Here is a 21,960-nt window from a genome sequence, read left to right on the forward strand (position 1 = left end):
CCCTGCCCACCAGGGCTTACACTGTACAGGAGAGAGGACCCTGCCAGCGAGAGCTTAGGCTGTACAGGAGAGAGAACCCTGCCCACCAGAGCTTACACTGTACAGGAGAGAGGACCCTGCCCACCAGGGCTTACACTCTACAGGAGAGAGGACCCTGCCAGCAAGAGCTTACACTCTACAGGAGAGAGAACCCTGCCAGCGAGAGCTTACACTGTACAGGAGAGAGGACCCTGCCCACCAGGGCTTACACTCTACAGGAGAGAGGACCCTGCCCACCAGGGCTTACACTGTACAGGAGAGAGGACCCTGCAAGTGAGAGCTGACACTGTACAGGAGAGAGGACCCTGCCAGCGAGAGCTTACACTCTACAGGAGAGAGGACCCTGCCAGCGAGAGCTTACACTGTACAGGAGAGAGGACCCTGCCAGCGAGAGCTTACACTGTACAGGAGAGAGGACCCTGCCCACCAGAGCTTACACTCTACAGGAGAGAGGACCCTGCCAGCGAGAGCTGACACTGTACAGGAGAGAGGACCCTGCCAGCGAGAGCTTACACTCTACAGGAGAGAGGACCCTGCCCACCAGGGCTTACACTCTACAGGAGAGAGAACCCTGCCAGCGAGAGCTTACACTCTACAGGAGAGAGGACCCTGCCAGCGAGAGCTTACACTCTACAGGAGAGAGGACCCTGCCAGCGAGAGCTTACACTCTACAGGAGAGAGGACCCTGCCAGCGAGAGCTGACACTGTACAGGAGAGAGGACCCTGCCCACCAGAGCTTACACTCTACAGGAGAGAGAACCCTGCCAGCGAGAGCTTACACTCTACAGGAGAGAGAACCCTGCCAGCGAGAGCTTACACTGTACAGGAGAGAGGACCCTGCCCACCAGGGCTTACACTCTACAGGAGAGAGGACCCTGTCAGCGAGAGCTTACACTGTACAGGAGAGAGATCCCTGCCCATAAGAGCTTACACTCTACAGGAGAGAGGACCCTGCCCACTAGGGCTTACACTGTACAGGAGAGAGGACCCTGCCAGCGAGAGCTTACACTCTACAGGAGAGAGGACCCTGCCAGCGAGAGCTTACACTCTACAGGAGAGAGGACCCTGCCCACCAGGGCTTACACTCTACAGGAGAGAGGACCCTGCCCACCAGGGCTTACACTGTACAGGAGAGAGGACCCTGCCAGCGAGAGCTTACACTCTACCGGAGAGAGGACCCTGTCAGCGAGAGCTTACACTGTACAGGAGAGAGGACCCTGCCCACCAGGGCTTACACTCTACAGGAGAGAGGACCCTGCCCACCAGGGCTTACACTGTACAGGAGATTGGACCCTGCCAGCGAGAGCTTACACTCTACAGGAGAGAGGACCCTGCCCACCAGGGCTTACACTCTACAGGAGAGAGGACCCTGTCAGCGAGAGCTTACACTCTACAGGAGAGAGAACCCTGCCAGCGAGAGCTTACACTCTACAGGAGAGAGGACCCTGCCCACCAGGGCTTACACTGTACAGGAGAGAGGACCCTGCAAGTGAGAGCTTACACTCTACAGGAGAGAGGACCCTGCCCACCAGGGCTTACACTCTACAGGAGAGAGCACCCTGCCCACCAGGGCTTACACTGTACAGGAGAGAGCACCCTGCCCACCAGGGCTTACACTCTACAGGAGAGAGGACCCTGCCCACCAGGGCTTTACACTTTACAAGAGAAATCGTTCATGGCATCATAATTGCAAATTCCTTCACTAATTGTGCTAATGACTGTTGTTTTGTGTAATATGGGGAACGATTTCAGGTTGACGATAAAAATCTTGTTTGCCATCATGTATTGTTTATGATTAAAAATATCTTCATCTTATAGGACCCGGAGTATAAGGTCGCTGGTATATCCATCCTTTCGTGAACTGAGGAGCTCTTTGGAATGAGTGGCCCCTACAAAGTTCTTTTTGTTCCAAAAAAAAAGGATATTAGGAGGCACTCACCGTATAAACATCTTCTTTATTGATAAATCTTCATAAAAACATTCGGAGTGTGACAGCTGTTTCCCGCCCGCATGCGCGCTTCCTCAGTTCCAAAGTTTTTTGTGTGTTTTCCCATTTGTTCCTGTGTGTAGGCTCCGAGAAGATCCCGGACTTACCCTCAGCTATACCATTATATGATCCAGCTCGATAAGTAGTTACAAAGTTCTAAACCCCAAAGAATAAACTCCATCTCGCTTGTCTTGAGGAAGGTCTTCTGGATCTACAGAAACTGGTGACCACAGTCATATATCTTATTGCCACCAGTATCTGCACTTTGCTCCCAATGCTGGGACGTGCAGTTCCACAGAACTCCTCACTACATCTCTGGTAGGTTTCTTCGTAGCAAGTTCCTGTGCAGATAGCTGGAGTGGTTGGAGCTTGGAGTGGTTCCTCATATGTCCCCTGTGGAGCTGAGGGGGTCACTCCGGTGGTCATGCCTCTATCTCCCCTTTGCATCTGTGCTATTTCCTCGTTCTACCACTAGAAGCTTCTGTTGCTGTACATGGTCAGCCTCATAGACTTTTACAGTTTGCTACCTACTTTGTTGTACCACTAGAGGTCGCTGTTGGCTAATTGTTATTTCTGACTCCTTGTGAGGAGCGCACAAACTCTTCTGGATTCCACCTCTGTGCGGCGCCAGCACATATCATCACATTGCATGTCCTCCTGCACATTTGGTACACCATATGATCCTATATGCCGTATGATCTTCTATGCTATATGATCCTCACGTACATGGTGCTTGGGGTTCTCCCACTTATCTACTTATATTCCTGCTCACCCCGGTGGGTCTTGGACAGATATCTGAATATCCCCCACACTACAACCGAGCGGAGACCTGTTCTCCTCCACTCTTTGATAGAGATGAAATCACTAAACTTGTCACCCAGCTACAGTACAGCCGACTACGCAGATTGGGATTCTATTATTGCAACCTCTGTGGCCCAGGAGGTCCTTCACCTCTTATTGCCCATGTCTGATAAGTGGCTGGATGTGCTCCATGTCTCCATCACCTCAGCTCGAAAATTACTGGTAATTCTCCTGATCTTCGATAAGCCCTCGCTTACCGCGTGGAGGTAAACCTATGTGGGCTCCAGCTCCTCATCACTACTCTCCCTGAAGTGCTGGAGATACATGACCTCCATGATGTGCTTCCTTCTCCAGCTCCTGACCACTTCTTTTCTCTGAAGTGTTGGGATAGATGACCTCCATGATGTTCTTCCTTCTCCAGCTCCTGACCACTTCTTTTCTCTGAAGTGTTGGGATAGATGACCTCCATGATGGGCTTCCTTCTCCAGCTCCTGTCCACTTCTTTTCTCTGAAGTGTTGGGATAGATGACCTCCATGATGTGCTTCCTTCTCCAGCTCCTGACCACTACTCTCCCAGTGCTGGGGATAGATGACCTCCATGATGGGCCTCCTTTTCCAGCTCCTGACCACTACTCTCCCAGTGCTGGGGATAGATGACCTCCATGATGGGCCTCCTTTCTCTCCCTGGAGTGTTGGGGATAAAATGGCCTCCATGATGACCCCATGATGGACTCCATGATGACCCCTACTCACCTTGAAGTGCTGAAGTAAATGACCTCCATTATGTGCTTCCTTTTCCAGCTCCTGACCACGACTCTCCCTGAAGTGTGGGAATAAATCCCCTCTATGATGTGCTTCTTTCTCCTGCTCCTTACCTCTACTCCCCCTTAAGTGCTGGAGATCGATGCCCCCCCCCCATGATGTGCTTCTTTCTCCAGCTCCTGACCACTACTCTCCCTGAAGTGCTGAAGATAGATGACCTCCATGATGTGCTTCCTTCTCCAGCTCATGGGGCGAGAGCACTCTCTCACTATTCCTCCATACATAACCTCCCAGCCAATGAACGCTTCCACTACCTGCAAATTGCAGACTTTATCAATACTTGGGCCTTAAATGGGTATCCAGCGCTATATAAACATGGCCACTTTTCCCCCTCTCTTGTCTCCAGTTCAGTTCCAACCTGGAGATGAGAGGGGAAAAGTGGCCATGTTTTTGTAGCGCTGGATAACCCCTCTAACTCCACAGGCAGTACAGGAATCTATAATCTATGGTGACCTGATGACCTCCCCCAATAACCTGCCTTATATAGAGGCCTGGGAGGCAGATATGGACAGGACCTTCCAACCTACATCAAAGTGCCCTTACAGCAGCCAAAATCTCCATAAATGTCTCCTTAGTTGAGGCTGGGTGGAAGGTCTCCTCAGATGGTATATGGCCCCCACTAGAGTTGCACAGATCTTCCTCTCGGCCTCCCCCCATGCTTCAGGAAGTGCCATAATAGGGGATCTATGTACTGTATTTGGTGGCAATACCCTCATGTCCGTAGGTTCTGGATCCATATCTACCATCTTATCTATTCAGTTACTGGGGTTAACCTAAAGAAACCTTAATGCACCTCTCCAAAAGGTATCCAGTGGGTACAACTTTTTCTGGCAGCCAAGTTGGCAATAGCTTGTGCCTGGGAATCCTCAAGTATCCCAATGGAATTGTCAAACAAGCTCAACTGGATTATGGCTGATGAGAAACTCACTGGCCTCCTCCAGGACTAACACTAACTAAAGTTAATCGGATGACATCATGACCATCAATTAATATGGGACTTCCTGTATTTGTCTGGTCTTGTCACCCCCTACCCTTGGTGTGTGTATTGTCTGTCAGACTCTGTTGCCCACTTTCAGGGGGAGAGATTTTTGTACTTTTTTTTATGCCATATAGATTTTCCCCTATCTGTTACTCATCTAACCTCGTTCTCCCCTCTTGGTTCTACATTACTTTCCCCTGTGAGTGTATTACTTAGTGTATTCAGTATGTATGGATCTTGGCGGGGGGGGGGGGGGGGTTCCTGAGTCAACCCCGGGCAGAAGAGGAGGATCTTCCTGCATAGCTGCATCTCTTGACTCCTATACATTATAAATTGTATCTATATGGGGAGCGATAATAGAGAACAGATGACCTCGGTTTTTTGTGACGCGGTAAGGCAAGAATGAATCAGCTCAATGACAAGTCCAACCATTTTATTGCCAGATATCATCATTACATAGCCCCCCACACATACACACACAGCTCTTCCCGGTGATTGGTTCTATCTACTTTTGCTTCATGCTGTCTCGTAGGGCCATAGTCAGGGCGCACATGAAGATAGAAAACTCCTTGAAATCGACCTTGTTGTTGCCGTCCATGTCCATGGATCCCATCACTCCTTTCAGGATCTGGTCCTTATTCTCATGTTGCTGTGATAAGGCAGGGTACATTGTTACTGAGTGTCACCACCTTTACTGTACATCATCTTATGGCACTATTAACAGATGTTGGGGGCGGGGCTGTGACAACCTCACCACCTATAGGCTTGTTAAGTAGGATTTCAAACCATTGGAGACCATTGGTGGAGACACACCCGGAATTAACCGACACGGTCCTGGTCCACTGTCTGGCATGCAAGGTTACCCCTCCTGCCTCCCCCTGAAGACCATAAAGATGATGGGGATACTTACACACAACAATGGGAACTCTGCCTTTGCCAGTGCGACCAGTTCTGATTGGCTGAGAGTGTTGCAGTCTCCATCAGAGCCTGCATAGCTATTGAAGATGTCGATCATTCTCATCATGAGGTCCTGCAGCTTAAGTGCCATCTGCGGAAAGAGGCGGGGCATGTGGTCAGTGACTACCATCATTCCTTATAGTGAGCCCAGGGGGGCGCCATCACCCTGTGCACCCTGGCTATAGACACCTAGACGATGAGATGGGGGGGGGGGCAGCAGCCATTCAGCTTCACCTACACTATAGACTATAAGATGCCAAGCATCCCCGGACACATCATATAGGCAAATCCTATAGGGGCCAAGTATCCGGTGAATGTATGCAAAGTACACAACGTCCTGTAACCGGCCGGCCCCGTGCCAGGCGTCAGGGCTCCAATACTAAGCCTCATGACTATTACTACCGGGGAGAAGAGTCACACCCCAAGAGAAGAGTGGGGGGCAGGGCACCGTATATAGTATACAGGGCAGGAGGAGACAGTATACAGGGCAGGAGAAGAAGAGAGAGGGACCGTATACAGGGCAGGAGGAGAGACCGTATACAGGGCAGGAGGAGAGAGAGAGAGATCGTATACAGGGCAGGAGGAGAGACCGTATACAGGGCAGGAGGAGAGACCGTATACAGGGCAGGAGGAGAGAGAGAGATCGTATACAGGGCAGGAGGAGAGAGACAGTATACAGGGCAGGAGGAGAGACCGTATACAGGGCAGGAGGAGAGACCGTATACAGGGCAGGAGGAGAGACAGTATACAGGGCAGGAGGAGAGACCGTATACAGGGCAGGAGGAGAGACCGTATACAGGGCAGGAGGAGAGAGAGAGATCGTATACAGGGCAGGAGGAGAGACAGTATACAGGGCAGGAGGAGAGACCGTATACAGGGCAGGAGGAGAGAGACAGTATACAGGGCAGGAGGAGAGAGAGAGAGATCGTATACAGGGCAGGAGGAGAGAGAGAGAGATCGTATACAGGGCAGGAGGAGAGAGAGAGAGATCGTATACAGGGCAGGAGGAGAGAGAGATCGTATACAGGGCAGGAGGAGAGACCGTCTACAGGGCAGGAGGAGAGAGAGAGAGATCGTATACAGGGCAGGAGGAGAGAGACAGATCGTATACAGGGCAGGAGGAGAGACAGTATACAGGGCAGGAGGAAAGAGAGAGACAGACGGTATACAGGGCAGGAGAAGAAGAGAGAGGGACCGTATCCAGGGCAGGAGGAGAGACCGTATACAGGGCAGGAGGAGAGAGAGGGACAGTATACAGGACTTAGGAGAGAGAGAGACAGACAGTATACAGTTCAGGAGGAGAGAGAGACAGTATACAGGGCAGGAGAGAGACAGACAGTATACAGAGCAGGAGAGAGACAGACAGTATACAGAGCAGGAGAGAGACAGACAGTATACAGGGCAGGAGAGAGACAGACAGTATACACGGCAGGAGAAGAAGAGAGAGGGACCATATACAGGGCAGGAGGAGAGACCGTATACAGGGCAGGAGGAGAGACCGTATACAGGGCAGGAGGAGAGAGACAGTATACAGGGCAGGAGGAGAGACCGTATACAGGGCAGGAGGAGAGACCGTATACAGGGCAGGAGGAGACAGTATACAGGGCAGGAGGAGAGACAGTATACAGGGCAGGAGGAGAGAGACAGTATACAGGGCAGGAGGAGAGACCGTATACAGGGCAGGAGGAGAGACCGTATACAGGGCAGGAGGAGAGAGAGAGAGATCGTATACAGGGCAGGAGGAGAGACAGTATACAGGGCAGGAGGAGAGACCGAATACAGGGCAGGAGGAGAGAGAGAGAGATCGTATACAGGGCAGGAGGAGAGACCGTATACAGGGCAGGAGGAGAGACCGTATACAGGGCAGGAGGAGAGACCGTATACAGGGCAGGAGGAGAGAGAGAGAGATCGTATACAGGGCAGGAGGAGAGACCGTATACAGGGCAGGAGGAGAGACCGTATACAGGGCAGGAGGAGAGAGAGAGATCGTATACAGGGCAGGAGGAGAGAGTATACAGGACTGGAAAAGAGAGACAGTATACAGGGCAGAAGGAGAGAGACAGTATACAGGGCAGGAGGAGAGACAGTATACAGGACTGGAAAAGAGAGACAGTATACAGGGCAGAAGGAGAGAGACAGTATACAGGGCAGGAGGAGAGAGTATACAGGACTGGGAGGAGAGAGAGAGTATACAGGACTGGGAGGAGAGACAGTATACAGGGCAGGAGGAGAGACAGTATACAGGGCAGGAGGAGAGACAGTATACAGGGCAGGAGGAGAGACAGTATACAGGGCAGGAGGAGAGACAGTATACAGGGCAGGAGGAGAGAGTATACAGGACTGGGAGGCATGAGGCACTTACTGTGTAGAGAGGCGTGAGGTTGGGCACTGCAGGTTATAGAGAGGTGAGGACTGTCAGTGTCAGGCAGGAGGCAGTGCCCATTATATAGCTGGGCAGGGCTGTGCCCCTCCCTGGGCATCCCCCAGATCACATGGGGTGTGGTGCCAGCACCTGGGGGTCTTCCCCTCACTCCTCATTGGTCAGAGCTCTTCCCCAACTCAGTGGGACGTCCTATCAGACAGCCCAGAGCTATGCTGCAGCTTAACCCCGTCCTGGCTGATGGACGACACCCTGTGACGGCTGCCAGTGACTGACCGAGCCTCACCAGTCTCTACTACCCCCTCACCCCGCCGACTGTCCAGCCTCTACTACCCCCTCACCCCGCCGACTGTCCAGCCTCTACTACCCCCTCACCCCGCCGACTGTCCAGCCTCTACTACCCCCTCACCCCGCCGACTGTCCAGCCTCTACTACCCCCTCACCCCGCCGACTGTCCAGCCTCTACTACCCCCTCACCCCGCCGACTGTCCAGCCTCTACTACCCCCTCACCCCGCCGACTGTCCAGCCTCTACTACCCCCTCACCCCGCCGACTGTCCAGCCTCTACTACCCCCTCACCCCGCCGACTGTCCAGCCTCTACTACCCCCTCACCCCGCCGACTGTCCAGTCTCTACTACCCCCTCACCCCGCCGACTGTCCAGTCTCTTCCACCTCATCACAGGATTGTATACACTAATATAAAATATAACTATATCACACACAGTCATCAGCCACTATCACAGGATATATATGTGGTGGCCCCCGGATGGTGTTGTATCGGAGGGACGGCCGTCACCTGCTGGGTGTTGTAGTGTGACGCCACTACTGTGGTGATGGCCGAGATACAGCCAGACTTTATTATGTTGTCTCATGACGCCAGTGGCAGGTGGGCACACAGGTGTGAGGGCACGTCTGCTTCTAAGGTGTAAGGCCGGCTGTACCCTTCTCCCCTGTGGTCGGTGTCCTGCCGGGCTGCTGCCGGGTCCCTTGGGATAGTGTAGTCACAGGTGGTCAGAGCGGTGTAATGACCCTCCCGAATAGTCAGACCCCCCACCCACAGATAGGGGGAATGTCCCAAGGTTGCGGTGTATCTGCTGTGCAGGTGGTAGTCAGTAATCACAGACTCTGGATAACGGTGACTTGATTTACTATTGGCAAATGTGCAGCAGGTGATACAGATGAGCTCGGATATATATATATATATATATATATATATATATATATATATATATATATACACTGATACAGTTCCAATAAATACTGAGACGTAAAACCACCAGATCTGCTTGGTAAGTGCTGAGTACGATGTAGTGTAGAGTCGGTATAGTTGTACGGAGGTAGAGTAGCAGAGAGGAGGATGCCACGAGAGTCTCAACCCAAGTAGTAATGTGCTCTGCCGGGAGGTTGGAGGATATAGAAGAATACAACCTGTGCCTGTGTATTGACCTTTCTAGAGTCTTCACACCACCTCATATCCACTAGCATTGGTTGAACCGTACTGATGGGTGACACAGGCCCCAGACCTTGTTACCTGGGATAAGCTGAGCGCTGCAAGATGGAGTTCCTAGACTTTTACAGTAACTTTGCTCCACCCGGATCAGTTCCTAGCTCTTTAGTGGATACTGTACTCCACTGTTTCTTCTAGTCCACGGCGTGGGTTGAGATGATCTAGTCCTCTCCTGAAGGGTTTAACACTGCATCATGCGGGGTATAGGCACTGAGGGAGAAGTAGGTAGTAGCAGGGCCGTATTTACCACTAGGCACCCGTGGTCCGGTGCCTAGGGCAGCACCTTTTAGGGGGGCAGCACCAGGGAGAAGGGGGAGGGAAACAACTTTTTAGTTTGTTTTTATTTTTTTAATCTCCCACCTCCAGTTTAGACTTGCCAGTAAATCTGGTGGCTTTTTTGAGGGGAAGGGGGAGTATGGTGGTATTATTCAGGTCTGGTATGGCGGTGTTATCCAGTCACAGTATGTTGGTATTATTCAGGTCTGGTATGGCGGTGTTATCCAGTCACAGTATGTTGGTATTATTCAGGTCTGCTATGGCGGTGTTATCCAGTCACAGTATGGTGGTATTGGTCAGGTCTGGTACAGTGGTGTTATCCAGTCACAGTATGGTGGTATTGGTCAGGCCTGGTATGGCGGTGTTATCCAGTCACAGTATGTTGGTATTATTCAGGTCTGCTATGGCGGTGTTATCCAGTCACAGTATGTTGGTATTATTCAGGTCTGCTATGGCAGTGTTATCCAGTCACAGTATGGTGGTATTGGTCAGGTCTGGTATGGCAGTGTTATCCAGTCACAGTATGGTGGTATTGGTCAGGTCTGGTACAGTGGTGTTATCCAGTCACAGTATGGTGGTATTGGTCAGGCCTGGTATGGCAGTGTTATCCAGTCACAGTATGGTGGTATTGGTCAGGCCTGGTATGGCGGTGTTATCCAGTCACAGTATGGTGGTATTGGTCAGGCCTGGTATGGCGGTGTTATCCAGTCACAGTATGGTGGTATTGGTCAGGCCTGGTGTGGCAGTGTTATCCAGTCACAGTATGGCGGTATTGGTCAGGTCTTGTATGGCAGTGTTATCCAGTCACAGTATGGCGGTACAGGTCAGGTCTGGTGTGGCGGTGTTATCCAGTCACAGTATGGCGGTATTGGTCAGGTCTGGTGTGGCGGTGGTAAATGTGAAGCCTGGAGCTATTATCTATCAATATGCAGACAGCTCTAATCATTTATTCAATGTGGAAATTTGTTTATGTTTTAAGCAGTTAAAAACCATGAAAAATTTGATTCTAAAACCACTCTCCCCCACGCTCCCCAAGATGGGTCGTCTTCAGGTTTAGTGCCTAGGGCAGCAGCAGCTGGTAATATGGCCCTGGGTAGTAGAGCACTATCATGTGCCCTACCCATGCGGGGCACTGACTAAGACTTCTCCTCTTCTTTATAGGGGGACCTGGCAGAGGGCTGGCTAGGGCCCAGGTAACACCACTGTGGAGAGCTATCTGGTCTGCATCCTTCCTCCAAAGAATCTCGACTAAGACCCCTCCTTCACCCAAGGGACTAACTTCCAATCCAGCGTGTAAGATGCGCTGTGGTTGGGTGGAAAGAGTGCAACAGAAGAACAGGGAGAAGAGGTGATAGGACAGAAGAAAGTACAGATCCTACTGGTGTCCCTTTGGTGTCCCTTTGAGACACTTCAGCTGTGCAGTTTCCACACATAGTATAAGGACATCTAGTGGCCATTTCTGAATACTACTTTGGCTGCAATAAGACCACAAAAGTACAGACTTTTGCGAAGGGTGTGAACAACAGTAACACCCCTAGTGGGACACCACATATACACTGCTCCCTGTTATCAGCCACTATCACAGGATATATATACACTGCTCCCTGTTATCAGCCACTATCACAGGATATATACACTTCTCCCTGTTATCAGCCACTATCACAGGATATATATAAACTTCTCCCTGTTATCAGCCACTATCACAGGATATATATATATATATATATATAGATAGATAGATAGATAGATAGATAGATAGATAGATAGATAGATAGATACACACACATACACACTGCTCTCTGTTATCAGCCACTATCACAGGATATATATATACACTGCCCCCTGTTATCAGCCACTATCACAGGATATATACACTGCTCCCTGTTATCAGCCACTATCACAGGATATATACACTGCTCCCTGTTATCAGCCACTATCACAGAATATATACACTGCTCCCTGTTATCAGCCACTATCACAGGTGCTGGGATCTCGCACACCTCACGTGTCAGGAGACCTCAGCCCTAGGAGTGTCTGCAGCCTGAGGTGATGTGTGGGAACACCTGAGCTTCTGTGTGTGCGGAGGCGTCTGACATTCAGGAGAATCCTTCCTCCAGGCCAATTGTCACAATGGTAATGGTGGTGGTACTACTACTACTACTACTACTACTACTACTACTACTACTACTACTACTACTACTACTACTATTCTCAACATTTTGTGGGGGAATTTTTTTTGCTAATCAGTTTCCACTGCCTGCACCTTTTTGCATTGGGGGGGGGGGGGTGTTCTATTAACTAGTTTTCATTAGATTAAGGCTGGGTTCACACTGCGTTTTTTTCATCCGTTTTTTGCAATAAATAGTGTCAGCTACGTTTTTGCGTCCGTCAAAAAAACTGATCCATCCAACCTGCTGCAGCTTTTGGAGCTGGTGTAGCAGGCCAGATTAACCCCCATCCAGATTATACCACACCCTGACTTCTTATCTGTGCATTATCAGGCAAACACGTCTTCATTACAGAGAAGCCAGTGAAGACGGGCTCAGCTCTCTATATTCTATCCTTATGAAGGGGGGAGGGGCCGAGGGAGATGAGGGAGCAGGAAGAGGTGACATGAAGGTCAGCTGTTTGTAGACTCTCTGGGCACCTAAAACGCTGGATTCTGGGGTCAGAAAGGTCAGTGCTTATCTATGAACTTACTGAGAGAAGATTGCAGGGTGTTGTGCTGTGCAGGACTGCTCCGTGCTCACTCACTCCTAACAGCCCCTCCCCTCTCCATAGCCACAGATTGCTTTTTCTGTACAGAAGGAAACTCTTTTAGTACATAAAACCTTTTACAGAGTTTCTTAAAATCGCTTGTACTATAGATATTTAATGTTTTCAGAAAAATGACCCTGAAATAACAGTTACGCTTTAAGCAGGTGGAGGTTTTTATGGGCTGTGCAAAATTTTACGGTTGTTGCGCAAAAATCATCATTAGACGCAAGTGCCTTGATACATCTTGCACAATTTATTGCACAATTTATGCGTTTTTTGCAGTCCGTTTTTTTTTTTTTCATCCTTTTTAGCAACAAAAAAAAATGGATTAAAAAACGGATCAAAACGCATTTCTTTTTAGTGTACACAAAAATGCGGTCAACCACAGTATTTGTGTACGCTAAAAGAAATGATGCATTTTATGCGTTTTTTATTATGGAATGGTGCCTCCATTTTGATCAGTTTTTCCATTAGAGTAGCTTGACACGTACCGGATCCGCAGCGGATTTCAGGCTGCGAGTTTTCACCAAAATCCACTACGGATCCTGTACTGTGAAGCTGAATCGGTCCCATACACGGAGCGGATCCGGGACCCGGCCCCTTTAACCCCCCGGCCCCTTTAAACCCCGCCCGCCCGCAGCCCTGGCCCCCTCGCTCCCCATCAGCCAATCAATGCTGCCTGATTGGCTGATGGGGAGTGAGGAGAGCCGGGAGCATCGCACACAGCCGCAGCGCCAAGCAAGTTATGTATGCTCGGGGCTGAGGGCTGCAGGCGGCCGGCGGCAGGGGGCGTGTATGGGACCCATTCAGCTTCACAGGACAGGATCCGCAGCGGATTTCGCTGCAAACTCGTAGCGTGAAATCCGCTGCGGATCCGGTACGTGTGAAGCTACCCTAATGGAAAAACTGATCAAAATGGAGGCACACTAACGCTTCCTTTTTTTCTCATCCATTTTGCAAAAAACTAATGGGAAAAAAAATGGACTGCAAAAACACAGTGTGAACCCAGTCTAAAACAGCTTGGCTACAAAGATACGCTAGGGGAGAATTTTGCGCAAGAAAATTTGCACTTGACAAATCTAATGAAAACTAGTTAATAGAACAACCCTGGGTATAGTCTGGGCTGGGGGTATATACTCTGGCCTGTTACACCGGGTATAGTCTGGGCTGGGGGTATATACTCTGTTACACCGGGTATAGTCTGGGCTGGGGGTATATACTCTGTTACACCGGGTATAGTCTGGGCTGGGGGTATATACTCTGGCCTGTTACACCGGGTATAGTCTGGGCTGGGGGTATATACTCTGTTACACCGGGTATAGTCTGGGCTGGGGGTATATACTCTGGCCTGTTACACTGGGTATAGTCTGGGCTGGGGGTATATACTCTGCTACACCGGGTATAGTCTGGGCTGCGGGTATATACTCTGGCCTGTTACACCGGGTATAGTCTGGGCTGGGGGTATATACTCTGGCCTGTTACACCGGGTATAGTCTGGGCTGGGGGTATATACTCTGGCCTGTTACACCGGGTATAGTCTGTGCTGGGGGTATATACTCTGGCCTGTTACACCAGGTATAGTCTGGGCTGGGGGTATATACTCTGGCCTGTTACACCAGACTCTCACAGACACTCGTCCTTAGATCTTTTCCCCAGAGAGACATCTGAGCAGCCAGCAGACTCTTATACGGCCGTCACACCTGAGTCCTGATTACTCTATAATCCGCACTGTCTGCCTGTGGCCTGGACATCAGCCGCATTACCAGACCTACTGCATATATTCTGATACAACATAATATATACTCCATCTACAACCTCTCCACATTGTTACATTACGCTAAAAAAGATATGTCTTGATCCGTTTTTCTATCTGTTTTTTGTTTGCAAAAAAAGGATGAAAAAACAGACTGCAAAAAAGCAGTGTGACCCCGGCCTTAGGCATAAATCTGGCCTGGCCTATATTACACCCCCCGGTATAGAATATATCCCTCCTGTATACTGTGGCCTGGGCTATGTTACACCCCCTGGTATAGAATATATCCCTCCTGTATACTGTGGCCTGGGCTATGTTACATCCCCTGGTATAGAATATATCCCCTCCTGTATACTGTGGCCTGGGCTATGTTACATCCCCTGGTATAGTATATATCCCTCCTGTATACTGTAGCCTGGGCTATGTTACATCCCCTGGTATAGAATATATCCCTCCTGTATACTGTGGCCTGGGCTATGTTACATCCCCTGGTATAGAATATATCTCCTCCTGTATACTGTGGCCTGGGCTATGTTACATCCCCTGGTATAGAATATATCCCCTCCTGTATACTGTGGCCTGGGCTATGTTACATCCCCTGGTATAGAATATATCTCCTCCTGTATACTGTGGCCTGGGCTATGTTACACCCCCTGGTATAGAATATATCCCTCCTGTATACTGTGGCCTGGGCTATGTTATGATAAGGCCAGCGATGTGATTTTACCTACCTGCACCGTACCTATATGACTACACATATATATAGGCCTCTTGCTCAGAAGCTCCAGTACATTAGAGAGTCCCTGATAGGGTTAACTTATAGTTGGACCATTTCTTACCTTGGAAAACTTCTGATATGGACACTAGAAAGAATGTTTTGTCTCAAGAACTATTTCCCTCAGAGACATGTTTATCAGCGTTCAAGGACATTCTCAGAGGAAAGTTGCCTGTCTGTTACAGTGGGAATAATGTGAAAGTATCATTGCACAGAATGTATTGTTCTAACCTTTTTGAATAATAATAATGAATACTAATATAGATGCCATTGCGCATGACTGAATATCTAAATCACTAGCACCGCCTCATCTATGCCTTATTAGCATTTGTTACCACCCTATATTTTATCTGTCTATAAAATGTGATGACCATAATAAAACCTGGGCCATTTTCTCCAGGCTTATAATCATGATACATTGTCTTATCTGTGTCCATGACGTATAAGTAACGAGCTGGTAATACTGCAGGATTCCAACTCTAGATATAATTCAAAAACCATCCTTTACCTGGGTTTTTGGCTTCTCTCCATAGAGAGAGGTCAACATATAAATTTAACCTTATCATTTGGCGCCCGAACAGGGACTCAGCCTCTTGTAACCAGAACGCAGACAGACGGGATGTGGAGATTTATCCGTCATCGGATGCGCAGATATAACTGGCCAGGTAAGAAAGACTTTCCTTTCTTACGTACTATCTGCGCCTCAGGGGAACGGATCTAATCAGATTCCCGTCACCTGTGTTCTATATATATGTTTGTAAAGCTGAGTCTATTTGTTAGACAAAGAACTCTGTAACCCAGGATAGGACAAGGTTAAAGTGCTGCATTGCCGTCGCAAACTGTTGTGTGATTGAGATAAGCTGTTGCTGTATTTATGCTGAATTAAGGAAAGGGATTGCCGAACATGATCACTTCTGCGTCCTTACGGGGAGGCTGTGATTAATGCTTAACCCTTGTAATACAGCATGGCATCGAGAACAGCTGCGAGGTCACAGACAGCAGGCACATAACTTTTGGAGTGAACGGGTTCCTGATAAGTGATCTCTGTCTCGAGCAGCGGGAACAATACTTGTATTGATCCCATTATTTGTGCTTGTACTGTGGTAGAGAGCAGGTCAGAAGATCTGTGACTTACCCCCTTGCCCCCTAGGAGGAATTAGCAACGAGGGACAGTAGGTTGCTATAAAGCGTCGTATAGTATGTCACTATAAGCGTCTGGGTCTATAGTAGCTGTACTTGGCAAGACCTAAGGTTTAGGTTTTAGTCCCCAATACGCTACCTAGGGATTAGCTGAGCAAGGATGAGACAGTTATTCACTAAAAGAAGGGATCCCCAGTCTCCACAAGAAGTTTATGTGAAGCTGATGTGAAGCTAAGGAAGATATAGTTAGCGATGGGCATGAGAAGATGCAGTGCAAGATCTAGAACAGATCTTTAGGAGGTTTGATATGAAGGCAGATACATGCCTTAGCCCCACCAACCTCTGGCTCTCTGACCAACACCTGGGAAACCCCTTACACTCCTGTGCACACATATTTTTGCCTTGTGGGTAGGTAACCAGACCTACATGTAACATGCAGGGCAAATGGGTCCTTGGAATTTCCAGGAACCTTGGGGGTTAATGTAAGTACTATCCCTAAGGGGGAATCAAGGATTAGAGTTCTAAGAGGGGAGGGTGTGGAGTAGATAGATGAGAGCCAGAGGGTCAGACAGAAGGGCCATTTTCTCCAGGCTTATAATCATGATACATTGTCTTATCTGTGTCAGTGACTTATAACTAACGAGTGGGAACACTGCAGGTTTCACCTCTAGATATAATTAAAAAACCATCCTTTACCTGGGTTTTTGGCTTCTCTCCATAGAGAGAGGTCAACATATAAATTTAACCTTAACAGTTACACCCCTGGTATAGTATATATCCCCTCCTGTATACTGTGGCCTGGGCTATGTTACACCCCCTGGTATATTATATATCCCCTCCTGTATACTGTGGCCTGGGCTATGTTACACCCCCTGGTATAGAATATATCCCCTCCTGTATACTGTGGCCTGGGCTATGTTACACCCCCCCGGTATAGAATATATCCCCTCCTGTATACTGTGGCCTGGGCTATGTTACACCCCCCGGTATAGTATATATCCCCTCCTGTATACTGTGGCCTGGGCTATGTTACACCCCCTGGTATAGTATATATCCCCTCCTGTATACTGTGGCCTGGGCTATGTTACACCCCCGGTATAGAATATATCCCTCCTGTATACTGTGGCCTGGGCTATGTTACATCCCCTGGTATAGAATATATCCCCTCCTGTATACTGTGGCCTGGGCTATGTTACACCCCCTGGTATAGAATATATCTCCTCCTGTATACTGTGGCCTGGGCTATGTTACACCCCCGGTATAGAATATATCCCCTCCTGTATACTGTGGCCTGGGCTATGTTACATCCCCCGGTATAGAATATATCCCTCCTGTATACTGTGGCCTGGGCTATGTTACACCCCCTGGTATAGAATATATCCCCTCCTGTATACTGTGGCCTGGGCTATGTTACATCCCCCTGGTATAGAATATATCCCCTCCTGTATACTGTAGCCTGGGCTATGTTACACCCCCCGGTATAGAATATATCCCTCCTGTATACTGTGGCCTGGGCTATGTTACATTCCCCTGGTATAGAATATATCCCTCCTGTATACTGTGGCCTGGGCTATGTTACACCCCCCGGTATAGAATATATCCCCTCCTGTATACTGTAGCCTGGGCTATGTTACACCCCCTGGTATAGAATATATCCCCTCCTGTATACTGTGGCCTGGGCTATGTTACACCCCCCGGTATAGAATATATCCCTCCTGTATACTGTGGCCTGGGCTATGTTACACCCCCCGGTATAGAATATATCCCCTCCTGTATACTGTGGCCTGGGCTATGTTACACCCCCCGGTATATAATATATCCCCTCCTGTATACTGTGGCCTGGGCTATGTTACACCCCTGGTATATTATATATCCCCTCCTGTATACTGTGGCCTGGGCTATGTTACACCCCCTGGTATAGAATATATCCCTCCTGTATACTGTGGCCTGGGCTATGTTACATCCCCTGGTATAGAATATATCCCCTCCTGTATACTGTGGCCTGGGCTATGTTACATCCCCTGGTATAGAATATATCTCCTCCTGTATACTGTGGCCTGGGCTATGTTATACCCCCCGGTATAGAATATATCCCCTCCTGTATACTGTGGCCTGGGCTATGTTACACCCCCTGGTATAGTATATATCCCCTCCTGTATACTGTGGCCTGGGCTATGTTACACCCCCTGGTATAGTATATATCCCCTCCTGTATACTGTGGCCTGGGCTATGTTACACCCCCCGGTATAGAATATATCCCCTCCTGTATACTCTGGCCTGGGCTATGTTACACCCCCTGGTATAGAATATATCCCCTCCTGTATACTGTGGCCTGGGCTATGTTACACCCCCCGGTATAGAATATATCCCCTCCTGTATACTGTGGCCTGGGCTATGTTACACCCCCTGGTATAGTATATATCCCTCCTGTATACTGTGGCCTGGGCTATGTTATACCCCCCGGTATAGAATATATCCCCTCCTGTATACTGTGGCCTGGGCTATGTTACACCCCCTGGTATAGTATATATCCCCTCCTGTATACTGTGGCCTGGGCTATGTTACACCCCCCGGTATAGTATATATCCCCTCCTGTATACTGTGGCCTGGGCTATGTTACATCCCCCGGTATAGAATATATCCCTCCTGTATACTGTGGCCTGGGCTATGTTACACCCCCTGGTATAGAATATATCCCCTCCTGTATACTGTGGCCTGGGCTATGTTACATCCCCTGGTATAGAATATATCCCTCCTGTATACTGTGGCCTGGGCTATGTTACACCCCCCAGTATAGAATATATCCCCTCCTGTATACTGTGGCCTGGGCTATGTTACACCCCCGGTATAGTATATATCCCCTCCTGTATACTGTGGCCTCGGCTATGTTACACCCCCTGGTATAGTATATATCCCCTCCTGTATACTGTGGCCTGGGCTATGTTATACCCCCCAGTATAGAATATATCCCCTCCTGTATACTGTAGCCTGGGCTATGTTACACCCCCTGGTATAGTATATATCCCTCCTGTATACTGTAGCCTGGGCTATGTTACATCCCCTGGTATAGTATATATCCCCTCCTGTATACTGTGGCCTGGGCTATGTTACACCCCCCGGTATAGAATATATCCCTCCTGTATACTGTGGCCTGGGCTATGTTACATCCCCTGGTATAGAATATATCCCCTCCTGTATACTGTGGCCTGGGCTATGTTACACCCCCTGGTATAGTATATATCCCCTCCTGTATACTGTGGCCTGGGCTATGTTACACCCCCGGTATAGAATATATCCCCTCCTGTATACTGTGGCCTGGGCTATGTTACATCCCCTGGTATAGAATATATCCCCTCCTGTATACTGTGGCCTGGGCTATGTTACATCCCCCGGTATAGAATATATCCCTCCTGTATACTGTGGCCTGGGCTATGTTACACCCCCGGTATAGTATATATCCCTCCTGTATACTCTGGCCTGGGCTATGTTACACCCCCCTGGTATAGTATATATCCCCTCCTGTATACTGTGGCCTGGGCTATGTTACACCCCCCGGTATAGAATATATCCCCTCCTGTATACTGTGGCCTGGGCTATGTTACACCCCCCGGTATAGAATATATCCCCTCCTGTATACTGTGGCCTGGGCTATGTTACATCCCCTGGTATAGAATATATCCCCTCCTGTATACTGTGGCCTGGGCTATGTTACATCCCCTGGTATAGAATATATCCCCTCCTGTATACTGGGGCCTGGGCTATGTTACATCCCCTGGTATAGAATATATCCTCTCCTGTATACTGTGGCCTGGGCTATGTTACACCCCCCTGGTATAGAATATATCCCCTCCTGTATACTGTGGCCTGGGCTATGTTACATCCCCTGGTATAGAATATATCCCCTCCTGTATACTGTGGCCTGGGCTATGTTACATCCCCTGGTATAGAATATATCCCCTCCTGTATACTGGGGCCTGGGCTATGTTACATCCCCCCCCCCCCCCCCCCCCCCCCGGTATAGAATATATCCCCTCCTGTATACTGTGGCCTGGGCTATGTTACATCCCCCTGGTATAGTATATATCCCTCCTGTATACTGTGGCCTGGGCTATGTTACATCCCCTGGTATAGAATATATCCCCTCCTGTATACTGTGGCCTGGGCTATGTTACATCCCCTGGTATAGAATATATCCTCTGGGGTATACCACAGATGTGTCAGGCGGCATATACTGTCCGTATACCACAGATGTGTCAGGCGGCATATACTGACCGTACACCACAGATGTGTCAGGCGGCATATACTGTCTGTATACCACAGATGTGTCAGGCGGCATATACTGTCTGTATACCACAGATGGGTCAGGCGGCATATACTGTCCGTATACCACAGATGTGTCAGGCGGCATATACTGTCCGTATACCACAGATGTGTCAGGCGGCATATACTGTCCGTATACCACAGATGTGTCAGGCGGCATATACTGTCCGTATACCACAGATGGGTCAGGCGGCATATACTGTCCGTATACCACAGATGTGTCAGGCGGCATATACTGTCCGTATACCACAGATGGGTCAGGCGGCATATACTGTCCGTATACCACAGATGGGTCAGGCGGCATATACTGTCTGTATACCACAGATGTGTCAGGCGGCATATACTGTCCGTATACCACAGATGTGTCAGGTGGCATATACTGTCCGTATACCACAGATGTGTCAGGTGGCATATACTGTCCGTATACCACAGATGTGTCAGGCGGCATATACTGTCCGTATACCACAGATGTGTCAGGTGGCATATACTGTCCGTATACCACAGATGTGTCAGGCGGCATATACAATCTGTATACCACAGATGTGTCAGGCGGCATATACAATCTGTATACCACAGATGTGTCAGGCGGCATATACAATCTGTATACCACAGATGGGTCAGGCGGCATATACTGTCCGTATACCACAGATGTGTCAGGCGGCATATGCTGTCCGTATACCACAGATGTGTCAGGCGGCATATACTGTCCGTATACCACAGATGTGTCAGGCGGCATATACAATCTGTATACCACAGATGTGTCAGGCGGCATATACAATCTGTATACCACAGATGTGTCAGGCGGCATATACAATCTGTATACCACAGATGGGTCAGGCGGCATATACTGTCCGTATACCACAGATGTGTCAGGCGGCATATGCTGTCCGTATACCACAGATGTGTCAGGCGGCATATACTGTCTGTATACCACAGATGTGGCAGGCGGCATATAATGTCCGTATACCACAGATGTGTCAGGCGGCATATACTGTCTGTATACCACAGATGGGTCAGGCGGCATATACTGTCCGTATACCACAGATGTGTCAGGTGGCATATACTGTCCGTATACCACAGATGTGTCAGGCGGCATATACTGTCCGTATACCACATATGTGTCAGGTGGCATATACTGTCTGTATACCACAGATGTGTCAGGCGGCATATACTGTCCGTACACCACAGATGTGTCAGGCGGCATATACTGTCTGTATACCACAGATGTGTCAGGCGGCATATACTGTCCGTACACCACAGATGTGGCAGGCGGCATATACAATCTGTATACCACAGATGTGTCAGGTGGCATATACTGTCTGTATACCACAGATGTGTCAGGCGGCATATACTGTCCGTATACCACAGATGTGTCAGGTGGCAGATACTGTCCGTATACCACAGATGTGTCAGGTGGCATATACTGTCCGTACACCACAGATGTGGCAGGCGGCATATACAATCTG

The 21,960-nt window shown here is 49.2% G+C and overlaps 1 protein-coding gene across 1 annotated transcript; it reads right to left on the reverse strand.

Annotated features, from left to right (window-relative positions):
• Window positions 1-5,044: 5,044 nt before the first annotated feature.
• Window positions 5,045-8,055, reverse strand: LOC138770903 (protein S100-Z-like). Its single transcript, XM_069950211.1, has 3 exons — window positions 7,948-8,055; window positions 5,539-5,676; window positions 5,045-5,277 (listed from the first exon to the last, which is right to left on the reverse strand). The coding sequence occupies exons 2-3, from the start codon at window positions 5,674-5,676 to the stop codon at window positions 5,134-5,136; spliced, it is 282 nt and encodes a 93-aa protein (XP_069806312.1). The 5' UTR covers window positions 7,948-8,055; the 3' UTR covers window positions 5,045-5,133.
• Window positions 8,056-21,960: the final 13,905 nt, after the last annotated feature.

Source organism: Dendropsophus ebraccatus, chromosome 13, assembly GCF_027789765.1.
Source record: "Dendropsophus ebraccatus isolate aDenEbr1 chromosome 13, aDenEbr1.pat, whole genome shotgun sequence".
Classification (NCBI taxonomy): domain Eukaryota; kingdom Metazoa; phylum Chordata; class Amphibia; order Anura; family Hylidae; genus Dendropsophus; species Dendropsophus ebraccatus.